Below are 19698 nucleotides of genomic sequence, written 5' to 3'. Positions count from 1 at the left end.
ATGGCGTAAATAAATTGTGAGAACCAAATTATTTTTACAAAAATTAGTAATTTAGGAAGGATTCATTAAAAAAAGGTTAAAAGTTAACTGTTCATCCAAATATATTTAATAATATATTTACTGCATCATTGGTATTTTAGCCAGTACTGTTTTTTTAATATGTTAATATTAACCACAAGATGTTTTTCTTCACTCATTTACTGACTTGCTTTTGAAATGACCTTTTAATCAATAACTATTCTCATAAATTATTACCATCATTAAATTGTTACAGCATTCAACAACAACAACAACAACAACAAAAAAGGTCCAGACAAATTTGTTCCGGCCGTAACAAAACTTAGTCCCTGAGCACTGATAGTAAGAGAGACAGAGATCTCCGGCTCGGTCAGTGCCGTGAGCTCATTACAGCAGTTGATGAATAGATTTCCGCTTGATTGGAAGAGGAGTCAATGGCAGTTTTCTGCCTGAGGATGTTCTTTTCCAAAGAGCAGGTGGGACTTTTGGACCCAGCCTCTGAACTGTTCCCCAGGTGTTTGATGATGGCTCACAACTGTAGGCAAACACCGATCATAGAGTCACGCCTGCCAGCAGGCTGAGTGGACCCTAGGACAATATTTGGGAAGTGTTCTGGTAAAAGAGTCCTTCAGAGTCTGTGTGTAAGAGAGAGGAAGAGATTTTAGTGATTTTTGTATATCTATCTATTTATCTATCCATCTATCTATCTATCTATCTATCCATCCAATATACTTATGAACTAAGTATTTTATCCCGGGCCAAAATGTTTCTTTAATAGCTGACAATCCGGAGTCAGAGTTGAGCATGGAAATGAGTGCGAAAGCAGCATTTGATAACATTTACTCTTAATGTTTCTTCGGAAGGCATCAGATCGGCGATGCTCGGCCAGATCAATCTGCATTCATTCACAGCAATTATATGGTAATTTAAGAAGGAAGCCTCGCGTTCGCGAACAACCGCTCATCAATCACAATGACGTATTTAAAATTCACACTCCGCTGTGCAGGAAAATGTGGCACCCATGGCCTACTTAGCGGAGTTTATATCCTCCAATATAATCATCGATTAAACAGGTCAATTCATGTCAGCGCGGAGATTCCAGAGAAATGGAAGGGAAGTTCTAATTTTTGTGAATAAACACAAGTGCGGCCAGTTTTAGGCTTAATTATGATTCACTGGCCTGTTAAATGAAATATGTGTTCAGATGTTGTTGTCTCTCCTTGGTACTCGAACCACTCAGGGAGAAAAAGAAAAACAATTTCATTTTTCTTTCCTTTGTTCTTCTACTTTTCAAACACTAAGTGATCAATTACAAACAAGGTATAAAATCTAATTTAGAACTCATAGTAGATTTTTTGTTGTGGAAACATTTTGCAAAAATATTGACGTGGGACGCAGTGATCAGGCAGCTTAAACTGAGTTGTAAATAAAAAGCTGTTCTACGACAGCTTCTTACGAAGTATGAAATCTGTCCAAACTGCTCCTGCTGTTTTGTGAACTATAAATCATTTTATTCAGCTTTTTTGACGTATTCAAGTTTTTCCCAGGTGTCATTGGTGGAAAAATACAGCAATACAGTTTGAATATAAGGGTTTTTTTAAGACTTCATACTGACTGTAGGAGGGTGAATAGTGACATTTCAGACGTTGCCTACGTCATCTCTAGTGACCTTAGACCAGGAGCCTGATATTAGCATGTTATGTAATATCTGTAAGAAACGTTAGCGGTTTAACCTCCGATATTACAAATCCGATAACGCAATGCCTAGGTTATGCCGAATGATGTGTGCCCTAAAAATAGTTTTGGGGAAAAACGGCTGTATATTAAGGTAAAAGTCATTAGAGGGCAGCATTGCAGCTCATTTAATTAAACTCATACTCATACAGTGGTTTGTACAGATAAATAAATACATATTGTAAGATATATAATATCGGAAACGAAAAATTGTCTTTGGACAATATTGGTATATTGGACATCAGCAAAAAGTTAATATTGGACATCTCACATTAACCCAAATATAATAACCCAAATATAATATTTTTGATGTATGGTTTATATAAAACTAAACACATTTCTTTGTGTTCTTAATTCTTTTTCTGACAGACTGGACAAAACTGTCTGAACTCTTGTACTTGTTCAGTTATAATTGACTTTCCTTATGTTTCAAGATTTAAATTCCTGATTTTTCACTGTTGACATTAATACTGACAACATTCAGACGTCGACTGCTTCCTGTTTGAGAGAATTGTGCAAAAAGTCAGCTGTGGATCACAGAGCAGTCGACCATCCACTGATCTGACCATCTGTGATCTTGGAGTTCTGACTCCAACTGTCCCTGTGACAGAGAGTACTCATCAAGACACAGAGCCATCAGTTGTATGGTGGCACTGTGAAAGACAGGTCCACGGGACATGGACAGACGTTATGAACGAACGTGTTTGAAAAGACTTGTGTGTGTGTGTGTCCTGTTATACACGTACAACTAACATTGACAATCTAAAAAAAACGGGGTGTCAAACAAGTGTTATGAGAAGTACAAGTATATTAGATATGTTTTATTATTTATTCATATTTAATTAAATCGAATTTTACCAAAAATATCATAAATATAAAGTTTTGTATATTTTTTTTTCTCTGAAATTCTTCAAGTGGGCCGGATTGAACTGCCCTAGCGGGCCGATTTTGGTCTGCGGGTCTTATGTTTGACACCCCTGATTTAAACCAATCATTCTGCTCATTTTGAGACACATTTTCAGATTTTAGTAGATTACAAGATTACACATCAGAGATGCAAATCATTGTACTAAAACTCTAATTTAAACAACATTCAATCGAGATTTATTTGCTAACTATGAAATTATTACCAACATACACCAGTCATCTTTGAGATATAACCAATAGATGGTGCTGTTTCATCCATATTGTCCACGCGATTACTTTCAAATCTGTTCTTTATTGCTCAGCAAACAACCATTAATGTATATAATCTGAACACAACTCTCAGTGCAGATGAAGCCTGTGGTTTTTGGCCACAATATTCAACTAAGAGACACTTGTCTCAAAGATGCCAATGTCAAAATCCATATACTTTGTTGCTTGTTTTCTATTTCTAACACTAACTCCAAAAACAGCACCTGCGACATGTCACTCCGATCAAATCACACGGTGTGAACAGCATCAGGTACAGACAGACGACCCAATCACGAGCGAGCGCCACGGCGCTCTTTGCAGGAAAGAAATCAAACACATTTGAGCAAATTGGAAGTGGGAGTGGAATGAGTAGAGTGTCTCTGTTTGTGTGTGTGTGTGTACACCTCTGATTCCCACCATCTTCAGCCTCTCATCTGGTGAAGTGGCACTCCTTCAAACACAAACAAACCAAGCTGATGTTTTATCAGTCTCTCATCACAACCTGGTCCTCAACTCTGTGAACTGTTTTGCACATACATACCGGTATGTTGTGATAAAAAAAAATTAAGAATCCAGAAAAAGTGGACATAGATGATGTAAAAAAAAAAAAAAAAAATCCAGAAAAAGTGGACGTGGCTGATGTAAAAAATCACCATGCACATCAGAACTTTTAAGGCTTTTTTTTTTTTTATAAAATGATTTTATTTTATTTTTTTAAACCTTTAGTTATGACCAAACACCCTCTTGGGAAATGCTCAGTACAAGCTGAACAGGTGGGTGGTTAAACGCCTTGCACAAGGACACCTTGACAGCAGTGGTGGAGAAACAGGGGGAGTAATACTCATTATGTCCTGCAACCAGGCAAACTTTTTTTTTTCCTGCCCTGTCCGGGGAATTTACGCTGAATACCACCCTCTCTTCAGAGCCTCGTTTCACATTTGCTCTCCTGCACAGATTTTCCCTGTCAGACCTGGGATTTGCACTAGCAGCCTTGTTTTTGCGGTAACCTTCATTTTCTTGTCATGGTGTTGCTTTAGTACTTTCAGTATTTTTTATATATATATTTTATTTTTTCCAGGCTGATAAGCTCATGTTCGAGCGATACATCAGGTGACCTTTGATCGTAACACAAATCGTCCAGACATACTGGACATTTGCCTCCCAGTGGTAATTGAATCGCAAGTGTTGTTTTTGTTAGGGGCTGAACATGGTGACAAAGTGTTCAGTGGTCCTTGGCTCTGCCCTAAACAGCCAGCGGTTGTTGATGCATTGCAGGACACAACAGGAAATTTGTGATCACGCTGCGGGACTGTGTGTCTTTTGTGTTTGTTGAACTTATTAGTGTGATGTATGAAAGTATGATTTTTTAGTTCTTTCTATATTGTGTCAGTGTGCCAATAGTTTTTATAGCTGTATACAGTGCACTGCAGTGCCTAGTTAAACCAAGGGGGGGCAGCTGTCAGCTACACTGTTATGTAAAGCAGGGGTCCCCGACAGGGGTCAACTGGTATCAGCCGTTACTGCAGACCAATAATAACACTTACTATTCAGCCGTTACTGCAGACCAATAATAACGCTTACTATCATTCAAGGATCGTTACATTTTCAAAATGAAACATCTTTTAGACTTTATTCTGTCAGTATCAGAGTCTGAATGACCTGTTGTTTGGAAATATTGATGGATTATATTTTAATGAAAAAAGTAAAAGATCCTTTTTGAATGAAGTAAATTAGTAAAACCAGAATATTTTTTTCAGTGTCGCCAAATGACCTACAGACCAGCACAGGTCCCTGGACCAGTTATTGGGAACCCTTGAACCCTTTATTTGGTCATTAGTCTCTTGTGGTCACTTCCATTGAACTCGTCCAGATTTAACCTCCTCGTCTGTAAACGTCCATGTGTCCACCAGCGTCCTTCAGCTGCAGCTGTTCTCACGTCCGCAGCATTAGCAGGCTAAGATGCAACCACTTTACACACTGAGCTTCACATATCGTGTATAAAATGGGTCAGGAGGAAGAGCGCTGCCAATTAGGGTTACAACCGGTGTCAGCGATATTTTTAGTGATCAAAGGAAATATGACTTTTTGCACTTTCTTGAACTCAGCAACTGTTTCTCTTCTTTTTTTTTTTGACTTTAACAAGACTTTTGTGTGTGTGCTTTTCCCTAAAATATTAAGACTATCCAACTGTGAACTTCGCATCACTTCGGTTTTGGTGTAGATCACGAAGAAAGGAACCTCACATTTGGCCACAGGCGTTGAAGAAATACAAACATTTCAAATGATGTGGTGATAAAAGAAGATGATAAATTATTCCGTTTTCAAATTTGAAATTTAGACCTCTTAATTTGATCAAATTATATGATATAATACAATGTAATATATATATATATATATATATATGCATGTATATATGTACATATAAATATAATAGTACTGACAGAACCACTCTCGAGGGTCCGATCAGTATATAATGTCTGACTCAGTAGTATTACATCTGATTTGACTCAGTGGTTCCGTGTTATTTCAGGTACTTAATTCGAACATCATAAAGATGATTGATGTTCCTGCCAGAGGAGAACTGATGCCGACCTTAACTCTGTGCCAACTTGATATATTTTTTCACGCTTTTGCTTCACCCTTTAAGATGTCACAAATATATATATATATATATATATATATATATATATATAGATACACAGAATTAGAGATGACAGATAATCTGTACTGTTTTGTCTTTTGTGGAATCACCATAATTGTCAGTATTATGCAAATCCTTTTGCTGAACTACTGCATTCAATGAGGACATTTTTTTTTTACACCAAAATGATAGATAACAAGATAATAATTCTAAGTGTGGCTACATAAAATTGAAATTTACTTCATCTCCCTTCCCCAGACCTGATGACACTTAATCCACTGTTTGGGTTCGTAATTGCTTGGATTTTCGTTCTGCATTATTCATTAATTGTTCTCTATAATTAATTATTCCGCATGATTAAAAAGCTCCAGAGACATTAGACTCGTAAATTTACACCCATGCCTCCGTACACACAGATAAAGCCTCTCCTCCTTCACAGTGACTCACAGACATTTAACCCTTTATATTGAGACTTTAAAGCCATTTCATTTATATTTCCTTATCTTTTCTCTCTAATTGTGTTGGTTTCACATAGAGCTAGTTCTTGGGCTGGCTCACACAGATGGTCGTTCAGTGCGCCATCTGCTGGTTGGGGGGGGAAAGCTGTAATTACTCAAGAAAAGAAAATCCTAATCAAACCATAATCCATGTTAAGGCACCAAAATGGTTACAGTTGACTCTAGCATTTTTTGTTTACATCCCTGTCAAAGTGTTGCAGATTGGGGATTGGTTGGTTGGAAACTGTAATGTAATCACATGGGTATGGAATAATGAATATATTTCTATATATGTGTACATTATTTAAGGCCATAAATGGACCAAAAAGCACTAATGTCTTTATCACAACTATACTAAGGTCTGGAGTTTATTTTAATGCTTTCCAAACTCTAGGATTTTGTCTAAATTTGTGACATATTTTATCATAAATTTTCTTAAAGTTGAGCGGCTGAGAACAAACATAACAGCAGTATCTGATAGATCTGGTGTAAACTGCAGCCTCAGAAGTGTCTTTTGTGCAGCCATGAATCAAGCATCACCATCTGGAACTCTGATGAATTGGCCTTGATTTAAGGAATGCCAGGAAAACACATTACCTCGTTTATCCATCGAGTAATGGAAGAGGATCATATTTCTTATACTCCCTAAAGCTTAGTATAATTTTCTTTCTTTTTTTTTAAGTTCTAATATTTCATTAGATTTGTGCCTCTGACTTTAAGGGAAAAGTTTAGGAAGATCCCTTGTCGTTTAGGCATTTTTGGGTTAGTTTGATGTGTTGGAACTCTGAGAGCCCAGCCTCAACCTCCATCAACATCTTAGCATCCAAATTCCCTTAGCCGCACTCCTCCTAGTGAGCCTGCCAAGAAAGTGGAAGCAGTTATAGCTGCACACAGCAGTCCGAGTTCATATTAAAGCTGATTCGGACTTTAAAGTGAAGTTAATAAAAAAAAAATCTTTCGTTAGTCTAACAAATGCAGGACATACTACTTTCATCATATAAACTGTACTTCCTGCTCAGACATAGGGGAAGACTCTGGAGGAGGTTTATGGATGAAGCAAAGGAGCACATGAAGATGATCTGTGTAACAGTAGAGCAGAACTTCACTCCCCTAACTTCACTGCTGCTTTATACTTGTAAAATTAGGCGACTACACCATAAGTCATCATGGACAAAGGCTGTGGTAATTAAAGACTCTACAGTTGTTAATTGTGTTTCCCTAATGTACTTAAATTAGTCAATGCCAGGAGCAGGAGGACTCTGGGGTGCACACTGTTACCGTACACTCTACTGTACGTGGAACAAACTGCCCTCGCTTCCTCTCCGCAGTGTTAAGGTATCTCCTGAACTTCTTATGACTTAATATACCGTATACTGCCAACAGAAAAAAAAAAAAAACTGACTGCATTAATTTTGAAAAGTGCATGGCACTGCATGTCATAAAATGAATCAACTGTGTGGAGCCCAGCCCATCTCGTACTTGTGTGTGATGAGTGACAGTCTTCAGCGTCAGTTAGGGAATCTAAGGACTCGGCCCTGGATCCTCAGGGGCCAGAAAGCCAATGGGTGTTTAAAAAAAATACTTGTAGATCCCAGACTTTGATGCCTGTCATTCCAGTTGACAGGCTGCCTTCTGAAGTTACCGGCTCACCCTTTTCCAAAACACCAACATCAGAGTGGCCTTCATTCCTGTAATCGGATTCCACTCTTACACATTTAGCAACCACGAAGTTAGTTCCTACAGCCGGAACAACAGTGCGACACAGTATTTAGGCAGCAAATCTTTGTAGGGATGCTTAGTATAATGGGACACATTCTTAATGCTCGTAAACCATCGAGTAATTCAAATTTAAAATATGTTTTCAATTCATTCTTGTGTTTGTTTTTCTTTTCTTTTTTGTTATTAGCAGCAGATGTGTGTGACCCTGATAACTATACATAATGAACTGACAAGTCTGGGACTCCATACCAATGACAGCCAGGGATATGTGTGTGAAATATGTGTGTTTGTGTTGTGTTTTTTTTTTTTTTTTAATTTCCCTCTTCTTTAGTTCGATAGTCTTGGTAATGGCCTTCTCTCCTTCTCTGTACTGTACCACTGAACGGAGAAAGAAGGAGACTGGTGAGTTCACATCGTCAACCTTTCCTTCTCTGTACTGTACCACTGAACGGGGAAAGAAGGAGACTAGTGAGTTCCCATCGTCAACCTTGCTGCCATCGACACCTTAAAAAAAAAAATTTGAAATGGATTAAATATAATTCTTCCATCAGGTCTATCTTTCCATTTATGAACATTTGTACACGTTGTTATGTAGCGTAAAATTCAGCTGCTCGGTATAAAAGTGTTCTGGATTCCTCATATCTTTTTATTTTTTTTTTTAGCATTTTCGCTATTTTTTGCTTCCATTTAAATCACAGAGGACATCTATTTTAGAATATGTAGTTAAACATTTACTGGAGATGTTTCACTGCATGTGGGTCGTGTCACTTGTGAAATGTGCTGAATGTTTTTTTTTTTTTTGTTGCAAGTTATATGTGTGTTTTAAAGGTAGGGATTGTAAGTTCCACTATATTTAGAGGCGTCATTTTTCTACTAACTATGCTGGGTTTGGATATTTGTATAAAGGCTCATTTGCCTTTAGCTTAGTTGAAGTTTAGCTTTAGCTTATATATATTGACACAGTTGCTCATTTAGGTAGTATGACGAAAAGGTTTTGGTAAACAACTGTCACCACTATAGCAAATGCATCAAAAAAAATCTCATGTAAATACATCATGATCAAACCATATCTACAACATTTGGTTTGTTTGACCTAGAAATGATCCAAAAGGACACAAAATGTTTTCACCTCTATGTACCAACACCAACGATTGTATTATAATTATTGGAAGGAAATTGAATGACAACATCGTCAACTGATTGCATTGTCTTCCATTAACTCAGGAGGAGAGACATTCACCATTGTAATTGAGGTCTGTCATAGAAGGTGAAATTAGCTCCCGGTGTTGATTTCATCTGTTGGTAATGAAAACATGGCGTCTACTTCAAGCTAATTTTTTTTTTAATCTCGCCTTGATTGGAAACATCTGGGTCAACACTGTTTCTGTTAGAAGCAGAATGTTCTGGAAGGTGTAAGGTCCAAGGTTTCTTTATTTGTCATTGGATTTGCATATTGCTTAATTGAGAAAATATAAATGTATATGTACATATACATAGTGAAAAACAAATATATTCTAATATATATAATTAAAACACAAACTTATATTTTGGAAAAAAAAATATATATATATATATATATATACACTTATTTGTTTAATAATGCGTTGGTCTGTTTGTTCTCATATATTTCTATCTTTCAGAGACATGAAAACACAGTCTGACCCTTGACGTTGACAAATGTAATGTGGGTGGTAATTTGGACTTTGCCATAACACAATATTTTTTTTCAGTGTGAATATTAAAATCATCCGCTCTAGCATGATGGTTAACTTCTTCTGACATCTTGTTGCTACACTTGTCTAAAACTTTTAGTTAGATTATTCGATGCAGAATTGAAGTTCAGCTCACTGTTAAGTAGCTTGCAATGAAACAAGGCCTTTAAATGGCAACACTATTATGTTTCTTAAAGTCACAGACACTTTTATAAACAGTAAAGTAATATCAAATTTGATCAGGTTTTGGTTGGAAGTATGGCTAATGTAAGATAATAGCTGGCGATATGGTCACTATCTGGATCGTTTTGGTTAGAACAGAGCTTGCTTTGCCGATTTTGTGGTGTGTGAACTGAGCACGATATGGCGTCTTTCTTCCATTGCCCATTGATAAAACCATTGTGTCTTTGGGGAGACACTTATCCACTGCTGTTCCTGGGGACAGCTTGTGATAGTATGGGAATTATTTGTGTTAGAAAATAGCTCTGAGTTGGGAATGAATGAGTGACTGTCATCGGGATAAGTGGCAGAGATGAGAGAGAGAGCTCATTTGCAATCAATGACTAAGTCAGACAATATAGGGATTTGTCAATATTCACTTTGACCCTGCTATATGGAACTTTAACTTGTTAAGTTGATCTGATGAGTTCTCGTGTTCTCTATTTAGGAGAGAAGAAATGGTGGCCATGTCAACTGTGATTACTGTTGAGGCTGATTGGGAATTCTGTGGTCCAAGTTTATGTTGATTGGGAATTCTGTGGTCCAAGTTTGATGAATTCATCATGAATTTGATAAATTCATGCCAGATATATACAGTATAATGGTTTTTGGTTTTTACTGCCAAATCAGGCATATTTAATAGTATTCTAGATATTGTATAGCAGTGCCCCAATTTCAGTGATTTTTTTTTTTTATTTATTTGTGTATGTATGTGCTTCTCGGTCTTTCCCCACAAGGTCAACGTGAGGTTTGTCCAGCGTAATGTCGGATGTTTGTGCACAGTTCTCTGTCATCAGTGGGGCACATACAGCCAGAGGCGGCCCTCTACCCCTGTCCCCACATAGGCAATTTAAAAGCTGTATACTCGTGGGATCACCAGGCTGCAGCTTGCAAGCCTCAGCAAGAGCTATGAAAGGCCTTGAGATTACTGTAACTCACACTGCAGGTGTGGAAGAGAAGCTGGGATGGATACAAAAAATGTAATCAATGTCTTCGCCTGTTTCCAAACTCACTTTATTAGCAGTAGTGGTCGCTGGATCATTTTTTACCCAGAAACCAGAAGGTCCTATTGCCCCTGTTTTCAATTTAATCCTCTTTTAAGAATCTGCCTGTAACGTCTCAGTGTTGCTGTTGCTTTCATTGATAAACACTTATATTTTTCTCTTGCTACATGGATTCTATAGTTCATTGTATGTTTTATCTCAAAAGCCACTCGAGTTAACGTCAGGGAATATGCTGCTCCCGCTATTTCAGCTGAAACAGCATGCAGATTGGAGGCAATTTTCTGTTCGACTGGACTGCAATTTGTGAGAAACACAGGGAGGCCATGAACAATATAAAACAGGGAACGGAACGCATTATACCTCAAGCTGTCTTTTCAGCGTCTGTATCTTCAAACTAAAAATGACAACACCTCCTTAGGACTGGAACAAAATGGTGCACTGTTGTGTACAGCGTATTAGGATGGAAAAGCCGTTTTCAAGAAAGAATAAGAGCTCAAAGCTGGTGCATAGGGTGGGTGAAAGAATAAGAGCTCAAAGCTGGTGCATGGGGTGAGTGAAATAAATAAGTCAACTCAAGGAAATTAGTTATTAGTTAAAATTAGTTATTTCCTACATTTACATTAATGCATTTAGCAGATGCTTTTATCCAAAGGAGATAAACATTATCAAGCATGTGGTTTCTCTACAAACTCTGGACTTTCTGCTCTCTGCTACCTAGCCAGGCATGCTAACCACTAGCATTTGCTAGATCTTGTACTTGAAGCCACAATATTCACCATCACTTGCGCAACAAAAATATCCAAATAATACATCTGTTATATAATACATTTAAAAATGACTATATTCACTCCCCTGTTTTAGTCACTGGAGTGAGTACCAGTGAAATTCAGTTTTAAATTGACCTGATCACTTACCTGCTGCAACTGGTCAGAGGTCAGCAGGTCAGAATGTGATAGTGCATCGTACGACCTGTGTTCAAATTGGATTTTTATATTGTATATAATGTACTGGCACGCTACTAAATATAATCTTTAAAACGTATTTCTTAAAATCTCAAGATATGAATGAATTATTGAAGTACTACGATGTGCTAAATGCACATCCAAAGACAAATATTCTGTATTCTGGGATCCTAGTTTCCAACAATAAATGTAAAACAAGATAGCTGCAATCACCAACCTCCTACCTTGTGTTGGTTGAGTGTCAAAGCCATTTTGGTTCAGGGTCCACATCCAGCCTGATCTCATGCAAATAAGTACAAGTTCATTGGAAAATATTCACATTTAATGATATATATTGTGACGAAACATCACGAACATGAGGTGTTTCAAAATTCCATCAAGCAGGCCAGATTGATCCCTCCGCTGACTGTATGTTTGACACCCCTGCTGTAGATGGTGTCATTATGCGTTGAATGGTGGCTTAGGTGGCGTAATAAAGCCAGTATTGCGTGTATTAGAACAGCAGCGGTGTCATATTATTATTATTACACATAATATTACTGTGGTCTCCTGTTTAACTGCTACCGGATACGTAACTGGGTTTCACTGTGGGAGTAAAAGTGATTGAGGAGTGGGAGGGGGGGAGCGCGGGGGCCCTGTGGGCTGATGTTTATGGTGCTGATGTGCAGTTTGAGAAGCCTGTTAAAGACTAGCGGCCTGCACACAGACAGGCAGGCGGGGAGTTCTACTGTACTGTCTCTGCTTCACTGCTCTGCCAATAACTTTGGTGTTGCAATGGGTTTCTCCTTCAGTCAGTGCCAAGCTGCACACTCTGATAAGGTTCTGTGAGCGCACACTGATCCATTCGGCTGAGTGTATGGTAAGTCAAAGTGGCAGACAATTTGCTTCTACCCAGGACATCTATAGGCCCCCGTTTTAAATCTTTGGGGGGTTAGGCAATAGTCGTAAAATGAAGGAGTAAAAACTATAAACCGTTTCTTTTGAGTGGTTTGATATGGGATTATTTCTGAAAAGACTCCCAGCAGAGGACTCCTGTAATCCACTCCGGCCATAATATTTTATCTGCGGTCAATGCTGACAGCTGATGTCTGATCTTATCAGTTGACTCCTTCAATCTCTAGTCACGGTTAGCGAAGTCTTTATAGCGTCACGGCTCAGGGTGTTCACACTGCTGCTGCCGCCGCTGTCGTTGACCCGGGTTGCGGCACACTCCCGCCACCTCGCCAGCCTCCCCCTGCTGTTCTTTGCAGATTGATGCTGTGCAAGCTGTTTCTGAATATTGGCTGAGGTTGTGCCGTAGTTTTTATATTTATGGAAATATGTTTTTATGAAGCTTTTATTGCACTTTTATTGCCGCAGAATGTCTCACGTGATGCTGGGGTTAATCTGGAGAGAGTCTGCATTAGCCCTCCACTCTCTGGCCTGGCAATAAATGTCATCATATGACTTAGTGCACACCCCCAGAACTTTAATTTAAATAATCTTAGATTTTGCCAACGTTTACTGAGAAAATTGCCTTACCTCGTACAGGTTTTCCCATAATTTAGCGACTGTCCTCTGTCCAACTGACCAAATGCGATTTGCTGATACTGATGTTTGTCGATTCGTATTTCCTTCAATCTACAGCAAAGTGTGTTCTACGGCGAACGTTTTTTATTCTCAATTTGAATAATTCTGAAACACTTCTCTACAAACTGCAGTACAAATGAAATCACCCCACATCAATCAAAAACGGTGAGTTGAAATTTGAATTTGTTTACATTCAACAGCGAATTCGCCGTATGACAATAGCACACATTGGTGATTCGACTGTAAAGGGGTGCAATCCTAGAGGAGCGCTGAGTGGAAGAGAAGGAATTTCTGCTCATATTCTCTGTATTGTTGCCTTCGTACTGTATTTAAATGATATTATAAAATTGATTATCATTAACTTCTGGTTGATGGTCGGTGTTTGTACCCACAGCAGTTGATAAACAGCAGATAGACTCTGACACTCACAGTAAGCCAATTTAAGCAGCTGCCAACAGCCATTATGCAATAAGAGTCTCTCCTGCCACTCGAGTCACCCTTCCATGATTGGCTGAGCTCTCTGAGACCTCGCTGCCCTTAGGTGCAAAGAGTGTCCATCATTTTCATAATTATCCCGAAGGGAAGTCCATCACTGTTGCATATTAGTGGCACGCCGAGAGCACGGCGGTAAATAATCCTATCATTTCAGCCCGATGAGGTCAGGGAGACATAAATTTAACACAGAACACTTTTCGGTCCTGGACATAATGTAGAGACGTTTCATCATCTGAAGGATTGATGCTTCGGGCATTCTCATTCCCATTCCTTTCTCCCTTATTCCAATAAATACCGTCAAGTCCACGTTGGTATTGCAGCAGGTATACGTGACTCCTTTGTATTGTGTCAAACTTCAGCACCACACACCTGCACAGACTGTTCTGACGAGCCTCGATTGAAACAAACCGGTGTCAAAAATGTCTAACGCCGTACAAACCACGAGTCAGAAGAATATTCTCCTCCTCATGTCAGACTGGGATGATTTGTAGCATTGTATGAATGTTAAACTTAAAAAAGAAAACCTGAGAAAAGACCTAGTGTTCTCAGGTTTTCTTTTTTAAGTTTAACCAGCAATAACACATTGCTCTTTTCTAAAGAAACAGACCTCCACGTACCTGCTCTTACACTGTATTATGTGCCACATCCTCTTTCTTCATTCATTTAGACCTCCACGTACCTGCTCTTACACTGCTCGCCACATCCTCTTTCTTCATTCATTGTGAAATATAACAAAATAAAATATTCATAGTTTTTTATAGAAGATTGACCTTGGGGAAACACTAAAAGTGAAATTAAAATGTGACATTTGTTCAATTCAATTAGAGATTGTTGGAAGGAAGACCAGATCCCAACTCACCAAATGTTGGACAAAGACGACATACACACACACACACACACATATATATATATGAGGGACAATGTGAGATTCCAATGCATCGATATCATCAAAGTCTAAAATAACTTTAAATAATAATCAAAAAAACATAATATTTGGCTTATTAGTTCATAACCATACTATAGAAACTTGAATTTAATCTTTTTCAGCTTATATAATGAAACATAGTAAGCATGTCGTTTTATGTCATATTCTTCATCTTTGACATGGCGTCATTTTCGTTTTCCACAATCATTGTCTCCTTTCCCTCCGTGCTCACTCTGCTGTTTTTTGTTGTTGTTGTTGTTGTTGTTTTTGGGGGGGGCGGTTTTGGGCAGTGGTTGCTTGGTGGTTAAGGAAGCGGACTTGGGCTCACGTTTGGGGGAGGGGCTTGGCCAAGGCTGAGCTGATCACTGTCAAACCCGGACGGCCTATCATGACAGCCCTCTATACTTTCCCCACACAATCATTTTTCATAAATGCCATATTTTAACACACACCAGGAGCCAAGTCAGTAACAATGCAGGACAGCGTCTCCATTTGTGATGTGAGAGAAGCAGTTGGAAATGTTGAAATATGATGATATTTAATTATAGATTTTAATTCATTCCTTTCCTCGTCCTCCCATCAGATCTGAAATGCATTCTGGAAGCAGTGGCAGACACTGTGAGACCTTAGTTCGAGCTTTGCATGTATCACAGCAGGCCTTTCTTTCAAATAAGCTGTCATAATATTTCCTCCTCTGAATAGACTCATGTGGGGGGCAGAGTCAAAATCAGGCTGGGGGTTTGTTAATTTATTTCTGTCCTTCCAGAGCAGGGACAAGGATGACAGGTGGGTGATGATCCTTCATGTCTGATCCTTCTCACGCCCCATTCGCCTCACAGGAACAGCATTGACAGGGGCTTTAGCCGGGGACCTTGACTTAACTGCGAGGAGGCGCAGGACCCTTCATTGTCTGTGTTTTTTTTTTTTTTTACGTAGATGGAGCACGTTTGTGTTTTGATAAAAGCAAAGGTCTTCTCTGTTGAAACGAAAGTCATAAATATTTGAATTTCATTGGTTTGGAACTTCCATGTCATCTTCAATCTATGCTGTATGGATGATGATAATTTGATAGATGTGATAGATTAGTATGACTTTCTGTCGGCTGCTCCCTTCAGGGGTCTCCACAGCAGATCACCTGACTCCATCTCCACCACACCCCCACATCCTTCATCACAACACCCATACATTTTCTTTGTCCTCTTGCCTTCCATCTCCAATATCCTCTGTCTAGAATATCCACTAACGGCTACACCTCAACATTCCCTTCGATCTGCTTATTCCTAACTTTCCCCATCCCTCTCACACCGAAGTACAGCATCAGTTCTGCCATCTAGTGCTTAGCCTTCTATCTGTACGTAAGACAGCGCCACCGTCTCTACACAGGTCTCACTATATATTTATATATATTTAAATATATATATATATGTATTTATATATATTTGAATATACAGTGATCCCTTGCTATAACGCGGTTTACTTTTCACGGTTTCGCTACTTCACGGATTTGCATCGTGCATTGTGTTCTGCATTCTGATTGGCTAAAAAGTCACTCCGCTTCTTCTCTACCTGTGCGCCAATAACGTTGCGGTTTAATATGTACACGTACGTAAAACAGCTTGCCAAATTGACATTACGTACGTGCAAATTCTCTTGCAATTTCGAGTTTATCAAACCCCATAATGTCGACAAAACGCTCTGGACCGGCAAAAGTACCTGCGGTAGGGACCAAAAGGCAGCGGAAGATGCTGTCTATCGGTGATAAAGTAAAACTATTGGACATGCTAAATGAAGGTAAAAGCTATGCGGCTGTAGGTCGGCATTATGGAATTAATGAATCTTCCGTTCGTTCCATAAAGAAGGAAGAAAAAAACATAAGGAAGACAGCAGCAATAAGTTTTAATAAGGATTCAAAAAGGGTTGCAACTGCCCGCAACAAGACCAGGTAATTTGTATTTTTTTCATAATCATTTTTAATTTTCTCCCGTTCACGGTGGGCGGTGCTAATCTCCGCAATTTGAAGCCTTCTGTTCACGTTGATGATTAAAATTATTATTTGACAGTACATTACAGAAGTTATTTGTTGAAACGTTTCTAAAGTACTTTTATTTTACTTTATTTGTGAAACAAATGGTTGAGACTGTAAAATGGTTTGTTCGTTCTTTCTCTTCTTTTTCTGAGTATTTAATTGTAAAAAAAATAAAGATTTCTACTTCACGGATTTTGCCTATCACGGGTTCTTTTTGGAACGTAACCCCCGCGAAAAACAAGGGTTTACTGTATTCACCCCCTTGGATGTTTTACCCTTTTAGTGCTTTCAGACTTTTACTGCACAGCCGATGATTGAGGGGCCATTTCTTGGGTAAGGTGATGATGACTTTTACTGCACAGCTGATGATTGAGGGGCCATTTCTTTGCACCTCTTCCACGGTTTCCGAAGGTGTATCCGTAGTAGTAGCAGGAACTGGCTCTTTTTTTGCGAGGCTGCAAAAAGGAGGGGTCAACTTTGCTGGTGTCCTTGTGACACCAACCGCTTAATGACTAGTACTGATATTATATGTACATAAAACAGATTAGAGGAACATGTGCATATAACACGGCTGCTCACTCCTGGGTTGACAACCAGGTGAGACTAAATGGTGAGACTAAATGTTTATATTTGTCGTTTATCTTTGCGGTCTCTGTATTTTGCACGTGCTAGTTCTGGCAGCTGTCGAGCTGTTGAAGGAGATTAGGGAATGAGGCAGATCTATTTCCATGTTCCCTCAGAGGGAACTCTTCAGCGGTGATAGGGAATGGATGTGTCTTCGTGATTTATTCATGTGAGACTTTTCCATCTTTGTTCTCTCATCAGCATGTGTCCTACCAGTGCTTATTCTTCGCTCCTTCTCACCATCTTTTCAGCATCTCTCCTGCTGTCATGGAGCTCAGGAGAGACTAAGGCAAAGCTGTGACACCAGAGAAAAGCTAAACCTGTTTTTTCCTTTCCTTTATTAACACACTCTGCGCCACAGGAGGCATTTTTGTTTGGCATAATTATTGATTTCATGTGTGAAGAGTAAGTGAAGGCTGCAGACTGCGATTACTTTGTCATCTCTCATTTCCTCTCTGCGTGTTCGTGAAGCCGAGACACACTGAGAATCTTTTGGTCTGCTTAGAGTCGTGAGCCCTAATCCCGCAGAAAAGGAGGTAAAGAGGCTTGGAGAGGTCTGAATGAAGATGTTTACCTTTTTGTTTCCGTGCGGTTTCAAGGATTACTCATAATTAATTGGACCCCCCTTGTAGCAATAACCATCTGACACATTATGCAAACAAAACTATGAGTAAACACTTAAGGATGCAAATAAGTACGCCGTGACGCATCCATTTTCTACCCCTGCAACAGCGGCCGTCTCCCCGTTTTAAAGCACACAAACGTGATGAATTCAATTTACAGCTTAAGTCGAAAGGATTACATTCAGTGAATTGAAGTCGATGAGGTTTTAATCTTTCATACCTTTGTGTCTGCTGCCACAGTCAATGCCTGCACCATGGCGGAGTACAACCGACTGAAGAGCATGCTGCTGGAAATGCAGCCCAAGGAGCTGAAGCCCGGAGAGGAGAACCGGCAGAAAGACATGGACGAAAAGAGAGCAAGAGTGGACGCCATGTTCAAACACCTGGATGAAAACCAAGATGGCCGACTGGTCAGCGATGAACTGGAAAAGGTGTGTGAACGTGCTAACCTGCAAAGTTACAGTTTTAAATCACAATTTCACTGGGAAAAGTATTGAAAAAAATACATATTTAGAATAATCATCTTTTGGAAAGTTTTCAGATAATAATCTTTAGACTCTTCCCTATTTGAACCAATCCAACCACTAAAAAAAGTCTCAGAATTAAAGTAAATATTCATCTGTCGTCTCACTGTGGTCACAAAGTGACAGTTTGTGAAATTATTGAGTGACAAAATGAATGCTGACGCACTGCAAGAAAGTCTGTAAATGGGAAACTCCTAGTCTTTCACAAATATCGGGCAGTCAAATACAACACAGAGACCAGGTCAAATTGACTTTGCTTTTTAAAAGTAACTTTCTAAAAGGGTCCTCCTCCAGTAGGTTAACCAGTGAGAGATGTAGGGTATGTGATTTAGTATAAAAAGGCTCACAGCTTTGTAATATCAAAACAAAACAAACATTTCTGCCAAATCACAGACAACTGTCTGTAAAATCTTGTAGATGTTTAGGGAGTCAGGAGAAAATTCTGTAATTAAAGGAGAAGGACGAAAACGACCTCAAACACTTAACCTTTGAGGCTTAAGCTGGTGTAGCGTTAGGAACACTCGTCACGAACAAAGCCCTAAAAGCTAACGGCTCCTTTTGTAAATCTGTGTCGTTAATAAGGTTAACTAAGTGAAAAATGTCTGACGTTCCATAAAGAAAAAAAATCTTTTTTTACATCAAGAATCTAAACTATGGCTTCCAGAGTCTTCCTTTATAACCAAAAGGAAAGGTTTTGTGTTCCAGCTTAATATAATTGGAATCTAGTACTAAATTGCAGCTGCATGTATGGAAAGAAAATATATTATTTCTACTCCTCCTAAGATATATCCCAGATTAGGCTTGCCGTGTTTTAATGGGTTTTTCTTCCATTTACAGATGAAGTACTTGTCGTTCTTGTATCTGTAAAAACCTCTGCCGGCATCACCTATTCAAATATGTATCCCTGGAGAAAATATGCACCACTAAAGCGTAGGAGAGCGCCTGTAAATGACAATCAGTGGGGATGAGATTGGTGCATCCTTACAGGAGGAACATTCAATTATTATTGTGGCAGTACAGTATGCACATGGTCCCTAACGGTGAAATAAAGATGGAAAGTAATCAGACTCAGAACCAGGAGGATGGATTATGCACTTGTAGCTTTTTTTTCCCCCTAAATGGAATGAAATCGTTTCCAGAACGAGCCATTTTCTTTTGACGAAAATTCTATTTTCTGTAATGGTGCATCGCGAAGCTCCAGCAGAGCACTACTTATAATGTTGATTGTAG

General features: G+C 38.9%; 1 protein-coding gene across 3 annotated transcripts in view; it reads left to right on the top strand.

Moving 5' to 3' along the window:
* The window catches only part of fstl4 (follistatin-like 4), a 157418-nt gene that overhangs the window by 90813 nt on the left and 46907 nt on the right, over positions 1–19698 (top strand). For all 3 annotated transcript variants that reach the window (XR_003052833.1, XM_025065435.1, XM_025065434.1), the window contains one exon: positions 18185–18375. Coding sequence is in view for 2 of the 3 variants with exons in the window: in XM_025065435.1 (XP_024921203.1) it covers positions 18185–18375 (191 nt within the window). In the remaining variant the exon portion in view is untranslated. The remainder of the gene's footprint in view (positions 1–18184; positions 18376–19698) is intronic.

This window comes from Cynoglossus semilaevis, chromosome 19, assembly GCF_000523025.1.
Source record: "Cynoglossus semilaevis isolate Cse_v1.0 chromosome 19, Cse_v1.0, whole genome shotgun sequence".
NCBI lineage: Eukaryota > Metazoa > Chordata > Actinopteri > Pleuronectiformes > Cynoglossidae > Cynoglossus > Cynoglossus semilaevis.
The sequence above is the reverse complement of the archived record's forward strand: the minus strand, read 5'-3'. Positions and strand labels throughout refer to the sequence as shown.